Source organism: Meleagris gallopavo, chromosome 3 (assembly GCF_000146605.3).
Source record: "Meleagris gallopavo isolate NT-WF06-2002-E0010 breed Aviagen turkey brand Nicholas breeding stock chromosome 3, Turkey_5.1, whole genome shotgun sequence".
Taxonomy (NCBI): Eukaryota; Metazoa; Chordata; class Aves; order Galliformes; family Phasianidae; genus Meleagris; species Meleagris gallopavo.
Genome location: NC_015013.2, coordinates 81,239,477 through 81,255,929, shown reverse-complemented (window position 1 = coordinate 81,255,929; position 16,453 = coordinate 81,239,477). Strand labels below are relative to the sequence as shown.

The 16,453-nt window shown below is 41.0% G+C and overlaps 1 protein-coding gene across 1 annotated transcript in view; it reads left to right on the top strand.

Annotated features, from left to right (window-relative positions):
* The first annotated feature begins 3,931 nt into the window (after positions 1-3,931).
* The window catches only part of SNTB1 (syntrophin beta 1), a 53,211-nt gene continuing 40,689 nt past the window's right edge, over positions 3,932-16,453 (top strand). The window contains exon 1 of the mRNA XM_019614231.1: positions 3,932-4,166. Coding sequence (XP_019469776.1) covers positions 3,958-4,166 — 209 coding nt within the window. The 5' untranslated portion in view covers positions 3,932-3,957. The remainder of the gene's footprint in view (positions 4,167-16,453) is intronic.

Sequence of the window (16,453 nt, the reverse complement as noted above, 5' to 3'; positions counted from 1 at the left end):
TTGACTGCCACTTCCGCTTCTCTTCTCGTTACGGGGAGGGGAGCTCCGGAAATTGGAATTCTAATTGCTTGACCGCAGTTTCTAATTTGTGGTGTACCAAAAGGGCACGGATCATTAATTAGTACTGGATATAAGGATCTCTGAGGTTGAGGTACAGCATCAAACGGATGAATTTAGATAACTCTTTACTGAAATTACAGTCTATCAGTAAATTGAGTTACAATAATGAAAGCATTTGAATTTTTTCTCAGTCTCTGCAAGTTTCTCTCTTTGCAGAATGCGTTCTGATGGTCTTAAAGAATGTAACGTTTTTATACAAATATAAGATGAACACAATTATTAAATATATAAATATATCCATACATCCTTTAGGCATGTGTACACGTACAAGCACAGTCATGCATAACTTGGAGTTATTGTTCAATTGCATGCCTTATTTCATTTTATTTAATGTTTTGGGTTCTCATTCTCTCAGGTAGCATCACTGGCAGTTTTAAGAAGTATGAGAACAGTGTTCTTTATAGCTGCTCGCTTTTTCAGTCAGTACCTGGATTAATGCTGCTACACCCAAAGGGAAATCTGGTGCTTGAGTGTAATCGTCTGAAAACTGAACATTATCAACATTATTACTTTAAAGTGCAATAGTCTGTATTATATTTTTAGTAGTTTAAAAATTTGATGGTGTGACTCCAGTTGTGCATTAACACTGCTGCATTCAAGATTCTCAGATAGTGCAGCAAGGAACAGGAATATGCCCATAGTACATACTGGTATCAACTTTTTTTCTACTTGCTGGACATGGATAGACTGCAGAATGTAGTCCTATGGAGTCACCATAAATTTCCAGGTATAGTAGGGTTTCTGGTTCAGTGGTATAAACACAGTGTTCTGCAGGATTTGCATCCAGAGTTTAGAGGTAAATAGGAAATATTTGCTGATAAAATGTGTGAATCAAGTCAACAACATTTTAGCTAAAGTCAAACTGGAGCTTAGTTGTGGGCATATAATTACAGGCATTGACAAGACCAAATGGAAAACAACGGCTATAAAAAAAAAACAATTCTAATTGGTTGAAGCTCTGCCACCTGTTCTGTTTCTACATTCCATTTGTACATTTGCCTGTATCTATCTAGGGGGCTTTTGATAAATGAAACACATTTGAAAATGGAGGAACCATAAAGCCTGTTCTGTAAAACTGTAGAATTCAGCAATTAATCTGTGCTTTTATTTGGTGGGAATTAAGAAGTAATTAGTAGAAATATGCTAAAATAATTTTTTTAGACAGGAAACATACGTTCACTTAATTTTTTTAGTTCTCTTGTAGAATTTTGTAGGAAGATGGTGTTCAACAGTGTGTTTTGCCCATATATCAGTAGACCTTTAGTCATGTAAGTCTCTGGGGCTGAGTATCCATCTCTTGTTGAAAGTCAGCGGAAACGAGATGTCAAGGAGCTCAGAACTCGGCAGGAGCCTTCATAACACTCTTTTTCTCCAGGTAGTCTTCCTGGCTTTTGCTGTATTTGGGACTTGGTTTGTGGAAAGAGGATTACACTTTGCTCTCTCTCTGTCTCTCTCTCTCTCCTCCTGCTCGTACTTCCTCTTATACAGAAGTTCCTGAAATAGTGCAGCTGCCTGCCACGAATTCACCGCTGTATCGCGTGGAAACTTGGTTTATTGGCACATGGGAGGGATGACTCTTTTCTGCACCTTGGGAATTAAATTCACATTTTGTGTTCCCGCTTATAGCTTATGATTAGAGCCAGATTTTTCACTTCAGCTTCCTTCCTTCTCTTGCCCCTCTCTTCATAATTAAAAGATGCTCAGGTCTAATGCATAGAGCTGCAGCTGAAAGAGGATGAGAATAGCACATAGGAAATAGTTAGACTGTTGTGACCCAAACCTTTATTTAGCAGCATATTTGCTGGCCTGTCACTGTAGATGAGTTCAAAAGCAAATCGGATTACTTTTTTCAAGAGGTTAATTGATAATCCCTAATTTTAAAGGAAACAAAGTTTTGTTAGCAAAAGAACATTCTTAGAGCTTTAGCTTTCCTCCTTTCCACGTTAATGGAAAAATCATATTAATTCAGAGGAAGCAAGAATAGATTCACCAGATCCAAATGTGTTCAGTCTCTTAGATTCCCAAAGTAAACCCCAAATGAGATTCCAGCTGTTAAGAGCCAAACCTGTATGGCACAGAGAAAAACTACCCATTATCAACACGTTTGAAAAAGAGATTGTTTATGGAATTTGCAGTGGTGAGCACTTATCTTGGTGGCCATTCTTGTTCTCCATTCTGAGTATTTCCACTGCTTTCATTTCAAGCATCAAACAGTTCTGTCTGCTTTCCTCCTTCACCACAATGCCCTTTTCTAATTTTCCCAACTTTTTGTTATTAAATCATTCTCAGCCTCTTCAACCGAGCTGACACAATGACCTGCACTATTTCCTTGAAATTCTCTCTCACAGCATTTTAATAACGTCCCCAAATAATTTTGCATTATCCTGCCCTTCCAGCTCATTTTGTTGCTGTTTGAATGGCATCGTTGAGTGACAGCAGCCAGTTAGGCAGCCACATCTGTGCAGGTGGCACATATTCATTTACACAAGGTGCTTAAAGGTGAGATCCTTCCTTGAAGGACCTCCATTGGGTTTGTGGAAGAGAAGGGCAGCTCCCCACTGAGAATTAATTTCTGCATTCAGTACAAGTAAGATTGTTTGGGATTACTATATATATTTGCTACTATATATGGTTAAAAGAGGCTGAGAACAGATCTAATCTGGTACTGTGATTATCACAAAAAGCTTGAACTCAATTTTATTTCCCTAGAGAAGGCTAATAGGTGAATTGATTTTTGTTTACTCCAGGCGTGTACGTATGAGTAAATCAGCTGAAACTGCTTCCCAGCAAGCAGAAGTAGCTCTTGAGATCAGTGACAGGATGCTGACAGGCATGAACCAGGAGTGAGATGTGAGTTCCCAGCACTGGGATATCACTGGAGCATTTTAGATAAGTGCATAATAGATACGCTGTTCCTTCATTGAATGTTTTTCTTAGAAACTTTCCTGTAGCTCATCCACTTCACCGCTTCTGTACTTAAGAATTGCTCTATGGGAGTTCAGAACCTGCTGAGCAGAGGTCAGATGGCACTCCTGGCTTTACGCTCTGTGGATCCTTACGTTCTTATTTCTCCATTCTGTTCTTTTCCCTTATTTTTCTCATTGTACTGTGCTAAATAGGCTGCAATCAAATCTCAACCTTTTGTATTTGCACAGTTCTCAGCGCTGTGATGCTGGTAATACAAAGGCTGCTCCAAAAGTATTGCCTCCTATTTTGTTGTGTTGGCCCACAATGTCAGAGGCAGATGTTGGTGATACAGCAGTAGAGGTGGAAGCTTTGCACCTGTATTCTACTGCATGTTGTTGTCTTGTGACAGATGGCAGCAGAGGGGCAGTCTGATAAATTGGTGTCTAACATGGAAATGTGTATGAAGCAAAGGTGCGGAACTGGATTCCACTATGTGGAAAAAATGGCACACATTGACACTTGCTGAACATTTATGGAGACGTGACGTGGTGTGTGGTGCATTTCAGCAGTGGTGGCAGTGATGTGAAAGACAGGCCGTGTTCAGGATAGCTGTGCACAGCTGTTACACCATGAAATAGAAAGTCTCGATAGCTCATTCATGGGAATTAGCTAATAGTGGTGGCTAAGTTGAAAAATAGTGTTTTGTAGCTGAGAATTTGCTCTATCAAAAAGTATTATTGTTCTCTTTGTATCTGTTGTATTTTCCAGTGGAATAAAGAATAAGCATTACTTTTAGAGTAACATGCATACAAATAATAAACAGTGCTGAGAGTTGATACCAGTTCAAAGAATTCCCAATGAATGGAACTACTGAATATCCATTCATTCTTTTCTTTTTCTCTTCTTCTTTTGTTTTAAATAGTGAAGTACATGAGAGAAGCAACTCCCTATGTGAAGAAGGGCTCTCCAGTTTCAGAGATTGGATGGGAGACACCTCCTCCAGAATCTCCCCGCCTGGGATGTGTGTCTGCTGACCCACTGTCACAGCTTTCACTCTCCATCCACAGGGACAAAAAGACAATACCGCTCAAGATGTGCTTTGTGACACGGAACATGACGGTGTCAGACCCTGAAAACAGGTGAGCAGGGGTTTTATCATAGAATCATAGTTTGAGTTGGAAGGCCATCTCGTCCAACTCCCCTGCAGTGAATAGGGACAACTATAGCAAGACCAGGTTGCTCACAGCTCCCTCCAGCCTGATCTTGAATGTGTCCAGGGATGGGGCATGCACCACCCGGGGTTTGGACTGGGGCTGGGAGTTTGCATTGAATGGCTGTTGGCCTCTTCATCTGTGGGGTTGGGGAGCAGGAGCTGGTGATGGGCTCTAGACCTTGCAGCAAGGAGCAAGATGAGGGCACTGATTTGAGAACATGATGTCCTTGTGACTGAGCCCAATGGTGCTGGGTTATGTGCCCAGCTCTGGATAAATAAAGGCACGTCAGCTTTCGGGTTGTACTAGAAAAACTCTTGAGAGCAGTAATTCAACATTTTTATTAGAAATAAAATCACGTGTTTTTGTTCTTGTCTGATGAATGTCTGCTTATTCCAGCCTGGTTTAGTCAAATCCCAGTAAATTACATTTTCTTTTTTTTTCATTTTTTTTTTAAATGACTATTATTTTAAGAACGGGCTGTTTTATCCATTCAGTTCTGGGTATTCAAGTCAAGAATAGGAGAAAAGTTCCACTTACAGGACATTAATGTGGAATTTCTGTGACTTCTTGGTTTTTTTTTTCATGTTAAAAATAGGATGAGCTTACCAACCCTTATTTATAACATGTGTGGAACAGCTGCACACTGTGCTAGAAAAGGGACCAGTCGAGTCAGTAACACAGACTGATTCTTCCATTCAAATAACGGCCTTTTTGTTTTTCTTGTGTACTTGCTTATCAAGAAGCAGTGTGGAATGCCTTTCGTTCTCAACAGTTATGTATAGGCATGAGCAAAAAGTACATTTTCATTTGCAGACAATAATAATGAGAAGAGGAGAGAGCAGAAGGGGGTTTGAGGGGATGGGTTCCCCTGTATTCTCTTCTGCAATTCAGAAACTTTATTAGTATCCATGTAATTTTCTTTCTGTTTTTTTTTTTGTATTTGTTGGACCTTACGATTTTTGCTTTTCCTTGTGCAAAAACCTCCAGCTTTCTTATCCAGTGTAGCTTCGCTTTGCCGCTGCTCTTCATCACACCAACTGGTTATTGCCATATTCAGTGGTAAAGGACTGCTACAGAAGTACAGTTACAAAACTGGTAGCAGTAATTGCTACCAGTCTTTCTCAATTTTATATCGAGATGACTGTTGATAAGAGCAGCTTTATTCACATATATCTGTACCGTGTAAGATGTCAGGGTTTGACAGCTGTATTGCTAATCTGAGAGTTTGTAGTTTTCCATGCATGGAATATGTTGTAAAGAGCAGGCAGGTCTCGTCATCTGAATCAGCACAGTGTCTTGATGCTTCACACATCGATGTGATACTTTTAGCATGTTTCTCTTCTTTTTTTGTCTGTATTGCAATTCTCAACTTCTATCATTCTCTTCATGTAAAAGATAGGAGGACTGATTCAGAGAGGCAAACGCTCACTGCTGATAGTACTTTTGTGATGGTGCTTTTTTGGAGTGTGCTACAAGTGTACGTTATTAGGTGTAACCAGGAAGTAATGCGTGGGAGAGTCACACTGCTTACTGTCATGGTTTTCACTTTGTGCTGCTCTCATTTCCTGTGGAAAGAGTGACTTCTGATTTTTACTGTATTCCGACACAATGGGCAGTGTAAGTTGGATTTTTCCATCTAAGCACACAGTACCTTAGAATCATGCTAGCTGCAGTGCAGTAGTAGTGTCCCACACACTTGTGTCTTCACTCATTTCAGTTTTTAAACAACTCTAAATACCAGCACTGGTATTTCTCAGTGGAAATGCTATTATAATGCAATGAGCCTTTCCCACTGAAATCTATCCCAAGATAGTAATCTGATCCCACAAGAATAATTGGATCTTTGTTCACAGCAGAGACCAAACCGTGTCCTTACATGCTTTATGACACTTCTGTTTTATAACCGAGTGACCTGACACACATAGGTCTTATAACTGATGGTGTCACTTTGCGGTGCGGCTTTAGAAGAACAGCACTGGCAGGCTGCTAAAACATGTGCTGACCATAAAAGGTCTCCTTTGGATTACATCTGAACTTATTTTCAGGAATTTCTAAGACCAAGTGTGGATGTAGTAAGCACGAGGTGTCCAGAGTAGATGTTTCTCCAGCACTGGTCACAGCAGTGTGGTGGGACCGGGCCTAGCTGGTTCAACTTTCAACATGAGAAGGTACCTTTTACAGGATCCAGAAGGAAATGCCTGTTTGTTGACACTGAAATCACCTTCACTTCTTAGAAAGTTGAGCTGAAATGTGGGTTTAGCAGGCATAGAGGAAGTTAAACTTCTGGTTTTCCTAGTAGAGCTGGTGGCTTTGCTTTAGATTTCTGCTTCTCCTTCTAGACTAGACTCAGTTAAGAAATTACTTTATCTACCCTCCAATAGTTTGGTGAGCTTGTTGTTTCAGAGCAGAAGTGAGATTTGGTGCCTTTGGAGCCAGTGGTTCTCAGATGTCTCCTTTGCCCAACCTGCATGCAAGTTCAGCCTTCAGTGAGATAGGGATTGTTTTCTCTGTTAGGTGATTAAAACAGCTGTAACTTATCCAGGAGAAAATCCCATGTAATACAAACCAGCACCAAGCTTTCGTGCGTAGGAAGTTTTGGATAGTACAAACATGGCAACAGGAGAAAAGATGCAGAACATTTTAGTTACATCTATGTCAGTCTCGTCTAGACACAGGCGTCGTTGTTATATTTCAGTCTGGAATAAATAAGGTTAACACAATTACCACTGATGTCTGTTGTTTGCCTGTGTTGTCACTAACGAGTGTCCTTGGTGGCAGCACTGATGGTTAATGTCAGGACACACAGGGAAGCGTCCCCCCTCACTGAGGGGACATGTGGGAATGGTCATAGCTATTAATACCAACAAGCAGTACATCCTACTGCAGTACAGAAAGCTTTTCATCAACTTCTGGTGATAACAGTAAGGAATAGTAGTGGTGACAGTAAGGAATAGGAAGGTGAGGCAAACTGGGATTTGGTTACTGCAAATGCAGCTGGAGACTTAAGATGCTTCATTACTTTGGTTAAAATAGGGTGGGGTTTTTTTTGCATTAAGAAGTATTGATTCACTAAAGTGTTTGCAAGATTTACTCCAAAAATGGTACTCTTCAAGTTGGTTCCTTTCATACACATTCTTTTAAAAAAAATGTTCCTAACATTTGTTTAATAACTGGCCAGCAGTGAACAGTGTCAGAGTCGGTGAGACTGAACATGACCCCACCTGGAGTATTGCATCCAGTTCTGGAGCCCCCAACACAAGAAGGACATTGAGCTGTTGTAGCAGGTCCAGAGGAGGGTCACAAAGATGATCAGAGGGATGGAGAACCTCCCCTACGAGGACAGGCTGAGAGAGCTGGGCTTGTTCAGCCTGGAGAAGAGAAGGCTCTGAGGAGAGCTTATAGCAGCCTTCCAGTGTCTGAAGGGAGCCTACAGGAAAACTGGGGAGGGATGTTTTATAAGGGCAGGCAGCAACAGAATGAGGAGAAATGGCTTTGAACTGGAAAAGGGTAGATTTAGACTAGATATTAGGAATAAATTCTTGACTGTGGAGGTGGTGAGACACTGGAACAGGTTGCTCAGTGAGGCTGTGGATGACACCTCCCGGGAGGCATTCAAGGCCAGGCTGGATGCGGCTGTGAGCAACCTGGTCTAGAGGGAGGTGTCCCTGCCTATAGCAGGGGGTTGGAATGAAATGATCCTAAAGCTCCCATCCAACCCAAGCCGTTCTGTGTGAATTGTAACTGGTGTGACACTTATGAATAAATTATGTAAACAAGAACAGAAATATCCCTGTGTGTGATTCTGAAGTGAAATGTCAAAATCTTAAATGTAAAACAAACTGGTGAATTTGGATGTGTTTACTTCTATTGCAGTAAGGAATGAAAACAAAAAATGAAATTTTCTTAAAAATAAAAGCTTAATTTCAACCAGATTTAATACAACATTTTCAAAACCAGACTTAGCACCAAAAAAACTTGAGTGTATTCCAAACATAAGCAAAAGAATACAAAAATGAAATAAAAATAGGATCATCTTTAAGTAGAAGTCAGAGAGTTGTGACACTGTTGTAGAACAGAACTGTATAAAAAGGAATTTACTGAATGTTTTCCTAATGCATTTTTAGCTGTGAGGCTGAATGATTATTTATATGTGTGGTGTCTGGAATACAAGTAAGAATTCCATGCCTGTTCAGTACAACTCTGTGAAAGGTGTATGGTTTGGGACCTGTCATGCTTCCAGCACGTCCAGTCTCACTGTTGATCTAAAACATAACTCTTACACTTCAGAAGGGTCACGGGAAGGAATTACAAGACCTTGAGCTTTTTGGTTCCTGCAGCTCTTAAAGATCCTGCCCGTGTAATTTAAATGCAACCACACGGGGGCAGGGAGACAGGAGTTGATCAGTGCAAAAGAGCCTTGACATGTGTCACCCCACCAGCTTCTTGAGTAGAAACCATGGCCACGCTGTGATGTTGCCAGGCACGTGCAGCCACTGGTATGCAAAGTGAAGGCTGCCTTCTCCTTGAGGAGTGGTGTGATTTAAGCATGAAGCATTGCAGCATGTTTTTTTTTCCTGCTAACGAGGGAGGGGATGCCCCAACTCACATAGCTGCTGTGTGAGTGGTGGAGGGTAGTGCTGCAGGGAGGAGCGACCACACATACAGATTGAGTTATGGTGGCTCTTGTGGAGTGTAATTCCCATTTATCTTACTTTGCTTTCTGTCTCTTCCCCTCTTAAGGAGGTACTTTGATAGCACTGTGCTCAGTGAGGAGCAGCTGATGATACATAAGAGTGTGCTGGTTGCAGTCAGAAGCACAGGTGGGTGAAGTGCTGAGCAGTGGACCCAGGGCTGAAGAGATGTTGAACTATTTTTACATACTTAGCAGGATTGGCCTCAAGGACTCAAGGAAACTTGAGTCCTTTTCCTATTGCTGTTACTTTATGTTCTAGATAGGCAAAATAAAGCAAAAAGAATCATAGAATTATAGAATCATTAAGGTTGGAAAAGAGCTCAATATCATCTAGTCCAGCTCTCCACATACCACCAATATTGCCCACATGTCCCTCTACCATATCTCCACATTTCTTAAACACCTACAGGGATGGTGACTCCACCACTTCCCTGAGCAGCCTGTTCCAATGCCTCACTACTCTTGGTGAGAAGAAGTTTTTACTAATATCCAACCTGAACTTCGGCTGGGGCTGTTACCTCTTGTCCTATTGCTGCTACCTGGGAGAAGAGACCAACTTCACCTCGCCATAACCTCCTTTCAGGCAGTTGTAGGCAGCAAAAAGGTGATCACTGAGCCTCGTCATCTCCAGACTGGAGATGAGTTCCCTCAGTTGCTCCTCATGAGACGTGTGCTCCAGACCCTTCACAGCTTCACTGCCCTAAATGATGACTTATATTTATAGAGGGGAGAGCAAAGCTACAGTTACAACAATGGTCATGTTACCAGTTAAAAAACATCCACTCCCCACCCTGCATGGAATGTAAGTGTAGCTGCTTGTACTGTTAACTGAGCTGCACTCTGGCTTTAGACAAGATCTCTGTGAAATGCAAAGAACACTCAATTTGCAGTGAGCTCCTTGAGATCCCTGGATGAAAGACATATAACACTTAATTATTGTTATTGCTACCGGTGTGTTTTGCTGTTTAAATATCACTAAAGTCATTGAAGTAGTCATTGAGCCTGTGATAGTCCAAGTCCTAATTTATAGCAGGAGTTTTTGTTACTGGTTTTTTTTTCTTTCTTGGTGGGCTGTGTTTATGCTTAGATTAATGTTAAGCTGTGGAAGAAATGAACAAATTAGATTAAAGCACTTTGAAAGGATCTAATTCAAAACCAGTGATAATCAGAGTGAAATTGTGGCCGAGTGTCTTAATTGTTTGCAAGTGCTGTATATTCTGGAATCTGCAAGCATCAGTCCTGCTTAGGGACAGTTTTCTAACTCTATAGCAGCACTGAAGGCTCTATGCAAAAAGAGTAATTTATTTTTCTTTCTCATTATTAAAGTTATTTTCCATAATTTGTGAAACCCTCCAGCAACCAAACAGGTCGTTGGTTTTGCTCTAGCTCATAGGAGCTTACGCCTCAGTTTCTCCTTAGCCTTCCTGGCAGACCTCTGAGATCAGACACCTGTGTTAGGCCTCTTCCTTCTGCAGAATTGTGTGTTTCAGTCTCTTTTGAGTCCAATCACCAGCTGATTTTACTGACAAGAAAAAAAACGAAAAAACAACAAAGCAAGACCTGCAGAGCAACCTCAGGGGTTTTTGTTTACACAAACAAAACAGCAGTTCAGCTTGAACTGTGGATCTTCATTACTTTTATTTACTGCAATTTGGGATTGCTTTCCCTACAAAGATTGTTCAATTTTTGTTAAATCATATTAAAGTAGTTGAATAGCTTTCTAATGTCCTGGAGCCTAGTCTCTACTAGGCTCAACTAAATTACTGTTGGTGCATGGCAGGACTTAGGCACCCAGTGAGTTTTTCTATGGGGTATTCAAGATTACAGTGTAGAAATCCATAGTTATGATGTGCAGTGAATGACCTTCACTCTTTACAGCTCCTGGTAGGGTCAGATTAGTAATCTCTTATTTTCTTGATAAATATGGCATGTTTTTTTCCCTGGCATAATGATGTGGGGCTTCCTCCCCTCTCCATCTTCTCTGTTGGACAGTCGAGATCCTGACGTCATTCTCGTCTCCAGCACAAAGAGAACGGGCAAAGAGCTCCAGCACGTGTTACTGCAAAATAATGTGCGTAGAGTGTTTTGTGAAAGGGACTGAATGTGACCTGAAAGAGGGAAATAAAAGTGTGTCATGGGGAGTGGGCGGCAAGGAAGGATGTGGGTGATATGGAGGTGGCAGTGACTGAGGCTGGCAGAGCAACACTTTCAGATAAATCTTTGATTAATAGACTTTCAACCAAATACCTTCTTTTCTGTGAGGAAAAAAAAGAAACTAAAAAAAAAACCTTAAATAAGAATTTAATGGGGAAACAAAATAACTTTGTGGATTTTGTGTTATGTTTTTGGTGGCATTGGTGGGTTTGATTTTTTGTTTGTTTGCTGCTGTTTTGTTTTTAGTTTTGGTCACTGTTTTTGGTCATTTAGGGTTGTTTTGAAAAAGTCGAAGAATTTTGATTTTTTCAACCAGCTTCTACAGTAGAGGATTGAGCTGAGGAACAGAAATAGGAGTAAAGTAACTGGAAATGAATCAGGGGAGTAGGAGCAGTAAGAAGAAACTGCCTTGAGAAATACATGAAGACAAGAGAGAACTAGTTAAGAAAAGGTGATGGAAAAAGGAGCTAACTAGTGAAGGGAACCAAGAGAGTGAAAACTCCAATAAGCTTTACTTAGTGGACGTTATTGGAAAACAGAGAAAAATCAGATTACAAACGCAATATATCACAAATTAAAGGACAAGGAAGAGCTGTGTAAGTGCTGCAGGGCAGGACAGAGGAAGGCAAACAAGTTAGTTCTGTTTTGTGTGCATCTGTATGTAAGGTATGTAAGTGCTGATATTCATGCCTCCCCTAAATAAAGTTGGAGAGCAATTTTAGCATCACTGAGATCTGCCAAACAAAGGCAGGGGTTTGCCAAACAAAGGAAATCGACGTGTTTCAATTTCCTGTGATGCTCCTTGTCCCCATATTCTTTATGTTACTGCTTGTAGCCAGCTATCAATTTTAAAACCCCTTTCTATCAGGCTGTGACCTTATGCTCTGTGCTGGGCTTTCCCTCACTTACCAGTAGGTCTCCAAATTGGATTTCAGTCTTACATCTCAGGTCTTGCCTGACATGCTGATAACTGAGCAGCAGGATTTTCAGCTTCTGTGTTCAAAGCTACTCTCTCCTACAACTTCTGTAGTCATTTGTTTCACAGCAACTTGCAAATTACATCCACTGTGGGCTGCTATCTCTGGTGCCCCAGCTCAAAATCAGGAGGTATTGAGGCTGGGCTGTAGCACATAAGTTGTATGCACAGACATTGCCATTTAAGTAGCCTTCTGTCAATTCCTGCTTTAACACACATTTCCACTAATTGAAAATCCTTTTTCCCCAAGGTAGGAATCAGAGTTACACTGGAGTTGTTATTTCATCTCATTGCTTACACAGAGATTTTCCATTGATCTCTGAGTCTATTGAAAGGGAAGATGAGCTCCCTGCCTGTGCTGCCAGCAGTAATAGTGCCAGGAGGTGAATGTGCCTCATCGAAGAGGCCAGCAGCATTTCTGCAGTGCTGCCTCCCAGGTGTTTCTTCTTCCTTAGCTTTCAGAGGCCAATAATTGATCCAGAGAGGATTTGTGGTTTTGTCATAGTGGCTGCTGGTTTGTTTCACTTGGCAACTAAATGGTGATGCCTGGGATTTCTCGATCATCTCAGCCAAAATGTGGCACTTGAAGCAATGAAATGTTCGCGCAAATACTGCTTGATGGAGGTGCACCTGCTGCCTGTCTCTGCCAGTGAGACTTTCTCCTGTGACAGTTCATCAGCAAGACAGAGATCTGACAGCAGCCTTATTCATCTCCTTTCCGCAGCACAGTTTTCATCCCTGCTTGTAGATTGTGTCCCCATCTTTCCCCTGGGTCTTGCTACAGCCTTGTCCTTTCTAAGAAGACATCTAATTTTTCTCTAAGGCTATGATATTTTACTTGTGCAGCCAAGTGAAACTGTCTGCCTTTGTCTCTGAGCTGTCTCAATCTGAAGGGTCATTTACTGATATTACCAGCCACACTCAATTGCTTTTTACTTTGTCCTGGTTCAGCTCAGACTGCAGGAGCAGCATGCTTTGGGGTTGGTTGAGGCTTTACCAGAGGTGCACTTTTTCTGACTGAAACAATTATTTTCCTAGCATTAATAGTTTCCCTTTTACTGCCAGAGAACTGCTTCAGTATAAGACCACAGCAAACTAAGCATCTTCTGGTCTTACATGTCCGAATTGTTATTCCATGTTTCTGTTGCCCTTCCATTTTTATGTTTTAACAACAATAACAGAAGTTTTTTTACTTACATGTATCAGATAAATTATCTATTTTACATGCTGCCCAAGACTCTTCCTTTTCACTCAGTGCAGCCCAGGCAAGCCAAAAGATTGGACACCCATGTTAGTCAGCATCATTTTGAGGTTAAACCCAATTCTTGTTGTTCATATTGTAACAACAATATGAAGGAAAAACACAAGAAGGAAAAATGTAAGAGATCTTTTGTGCAATATAGGGAAAGAAATCTGCTCTGTAACATCTATAGACATTTTGTAAGTATTAGATGGCTTTCATCATCATGATGAGTAGAAAAGGCATTGTATGACGTGCAGTGTCATACATGGTGATGTCAGCAAGTCCAGTGTTGGCACATGGTGATGTCAGCAAGTCTATTGCAGAACAAAATCCTTCACTTACTTACATGCTGTGCAACTCCATTGATAGCCCTTTTATTAAAGCCTGATTCATGGCAAAAGAAAATGAAATCAACTGCGACAGCTCATTAGTGATACATACACCCTCTGCGTGGATATCAACCTAGTCCAGCTGCTAAGAAGCAAGGAGCTACATCTGCAGTGACTGCTGTAAGTGGAAAGTCAGCAAGTAACTTAACATAGTGAGCACCATTGCGACAGCAAGGGGACCTGGAGACTTTCACATAGAAAATTTCTACTTGGTTGCAAAATAGTGTTTGCTTTGTAAAATTGCTTTCACCTCCATTTAAGCGCATCAAACAAACATGCTTCTTGTATCCTGGGGAATTCATTGCACTACTGTCTCTGTGAAGTATTTTCCTGAGCGGCTCAGCTCGATATTTCTATTGCTTGATTTTAACAAACTTTATTCCTAGTTCATCTCCTGGTGCTGCATGGAGAATTAAACAAAAACCTTAGTGGTTTGGTTTTTATTTTATTAAAAACTGTAGCTATGTAAATGGTATCTGTGATTGTGTTCACCAGATCCCCCCAGTGCTGGAAGACTTCCGCTATTTCTACACTACATACTACAGTCAAAAAAATTATTTACCACCATTTCCTGTGTAGACAATGAAAGGGGAATGCCATGAGTAATTTGGCCCGCAATCCCTTTTTAAGTTTGCAAAGTCCACGGCAGATTGTTTTGTTCCTGGCTATATTGGTGCAATATCAAAGTAGCATAATGGACTTGAATAACTCTGGCTCCAGCTTATCATTAACTTCAAGAGATTTAGTCCATGCTTTAATCAGTCACTGAATACATAGTCTGACCCAGGAAGAGGCACAAAGTGTAAAGCAGTGCCTGATTTGGTCTGGAGCCAATGGTGGTGGGAGAAGTGTTTTCAAGAGATTTGATAAACAGTATTTCTGAGATAATGAATGCTCCTACACAGAAGCCTTATCAAATGTGGAATGAACATGGTCTATCAAACATTTGCTTTCAACTTCTGATCCCCTGTAAAGCAAACGCTCTGGAAGCAGTGAGAGAGAGAGGTTAGGCTTCTTAGCAAGGTTATGGCATTTGGAGGCGCTGGGTTTTGTGTCACCTCCATGTTCCATGGGTGGAAAATGGGATGCTGGAAATACTCTTCTGCTCAGAGAAACTCTTTGAGAAGGATAGAGAAATTTACTCTTTTATTATGAGGTTTGCCAAATGATCTCTGAGAAAATGTGATATCATTCACATGCACTGCCAAGCTGGAGAGGTGCCGCGCATCTTGGCAGCCATCTAGAGCTAACATATAATTCCTTTGGGTTGGTATGGGCTTTATCAGAAACAGCTCCATATGCAGTATTTACATAACTGTGGTGGAGTGTGAGAATAAACACAGCTGTGGCATTGCCCTAAATATTTCAATTCCGTTGAGAATTAAGGGAACTTTATCACTGAACTGCAGATAAACATAAGTCAGTAAGCGGTGGTCAGTTTAGCCAAGGAACAAATCAAAGCTACAACGACTGGTCTGATTGGAAGCATTTAAGTACTTTAGTGTTGGAGTTTACTAAGGTCATTGGAGGTTTTTTTTTCACTTTTCAAAAAATATGGAAATACCATCAGTCAGCTGCTAAACAAAAAGCGTCATCCAAAAGAACTGGGGAAACAAAGCAGCTAGACCGAAGGGCAGAAAATAGGAGAGTTGACAGGGACATAGTGCTTTCAGCATGTGATTGCAGTAGGAACCCACAGCTTACCAGGAGGATTATAAGAGAATTTCTGTCAGGATCTCCACACCACATGGCCACAGAGGTGGCAGTTCTGAATCTCTGAGGGGAAATTTGTAAGGTCAGCTTCTTAAAGATAGTTTAGTGCACTGATCCCATAGCAAAAAGTCAGTAGCAGAGCTCAGGCAGTTAAGGGTTTAGACTTTAATCCTCACTTTAGGAATAAAAATGATACCCTGCCTAGCAACTTGCAGAGGAATGACACTTGCTGACGTATTCCTTAGACTGGACCAGTGCAGTGGATGACAAGACTCAATTTCAGTGCTGTCAGTGCAGCATTTACTCCTGTTTTGAATTCAGTTTTGATAAGTGTAGTGTGTTTTGTCCAATCTTCCTGTCACTCAGTTGATGGAATGAGGCAGTCTGTCTGCAGTTGTTAGTGTGTCAGCATCCAGCTTTGACTGCTGGCAGGCAATCCCCAGAATAGCCCCATTAGAAGTCACTGAGAGTAAGTATTCTTGCAAGCATGATGCTGTATGTGTGTGCATACGTGTACTAGAATTTATACATTGATATCACAGTATGATGCGTATGTATTAGAATACATTATGAGATCTCAAACTGAAATGGCACTCCCTAGTTTTGAATCAATGAAAAAACTGTTAAGAGCTGCCTACATGCTCATTATTTTAGAGGACAAAACTATTGCAGAAATAGCAAACAGCCACCATCCCTCCCGAGGGAAATGCACTTGGATGAAAGCTTAAATCAAACATTACCTGTTTGTTTATATCTCGTTGCTTAAAGTAAGAGTTGAAGTGTACTCTAAGCTGGAGGGAAGCAAGTTGCCGTTGGAACCTCTTTCAGCTCCAGATAATGTTTTATGAAACCACAAGTTGCCACAGCTCTAACTCAAAAGAAATGACAGGAGCTTGCTATTTCTTTTCAATTGCAAAAGCAGAAAATTCTTTTCTGCCTTTACAGTTCTTGTTCAGCACTTTGTTTACAATGTGAGATGTGGCAACTTTGGAGATGGGAGTTCTCTTATAGAAACCACAAGCTTTGCAAAGAGCATTGTTTGAC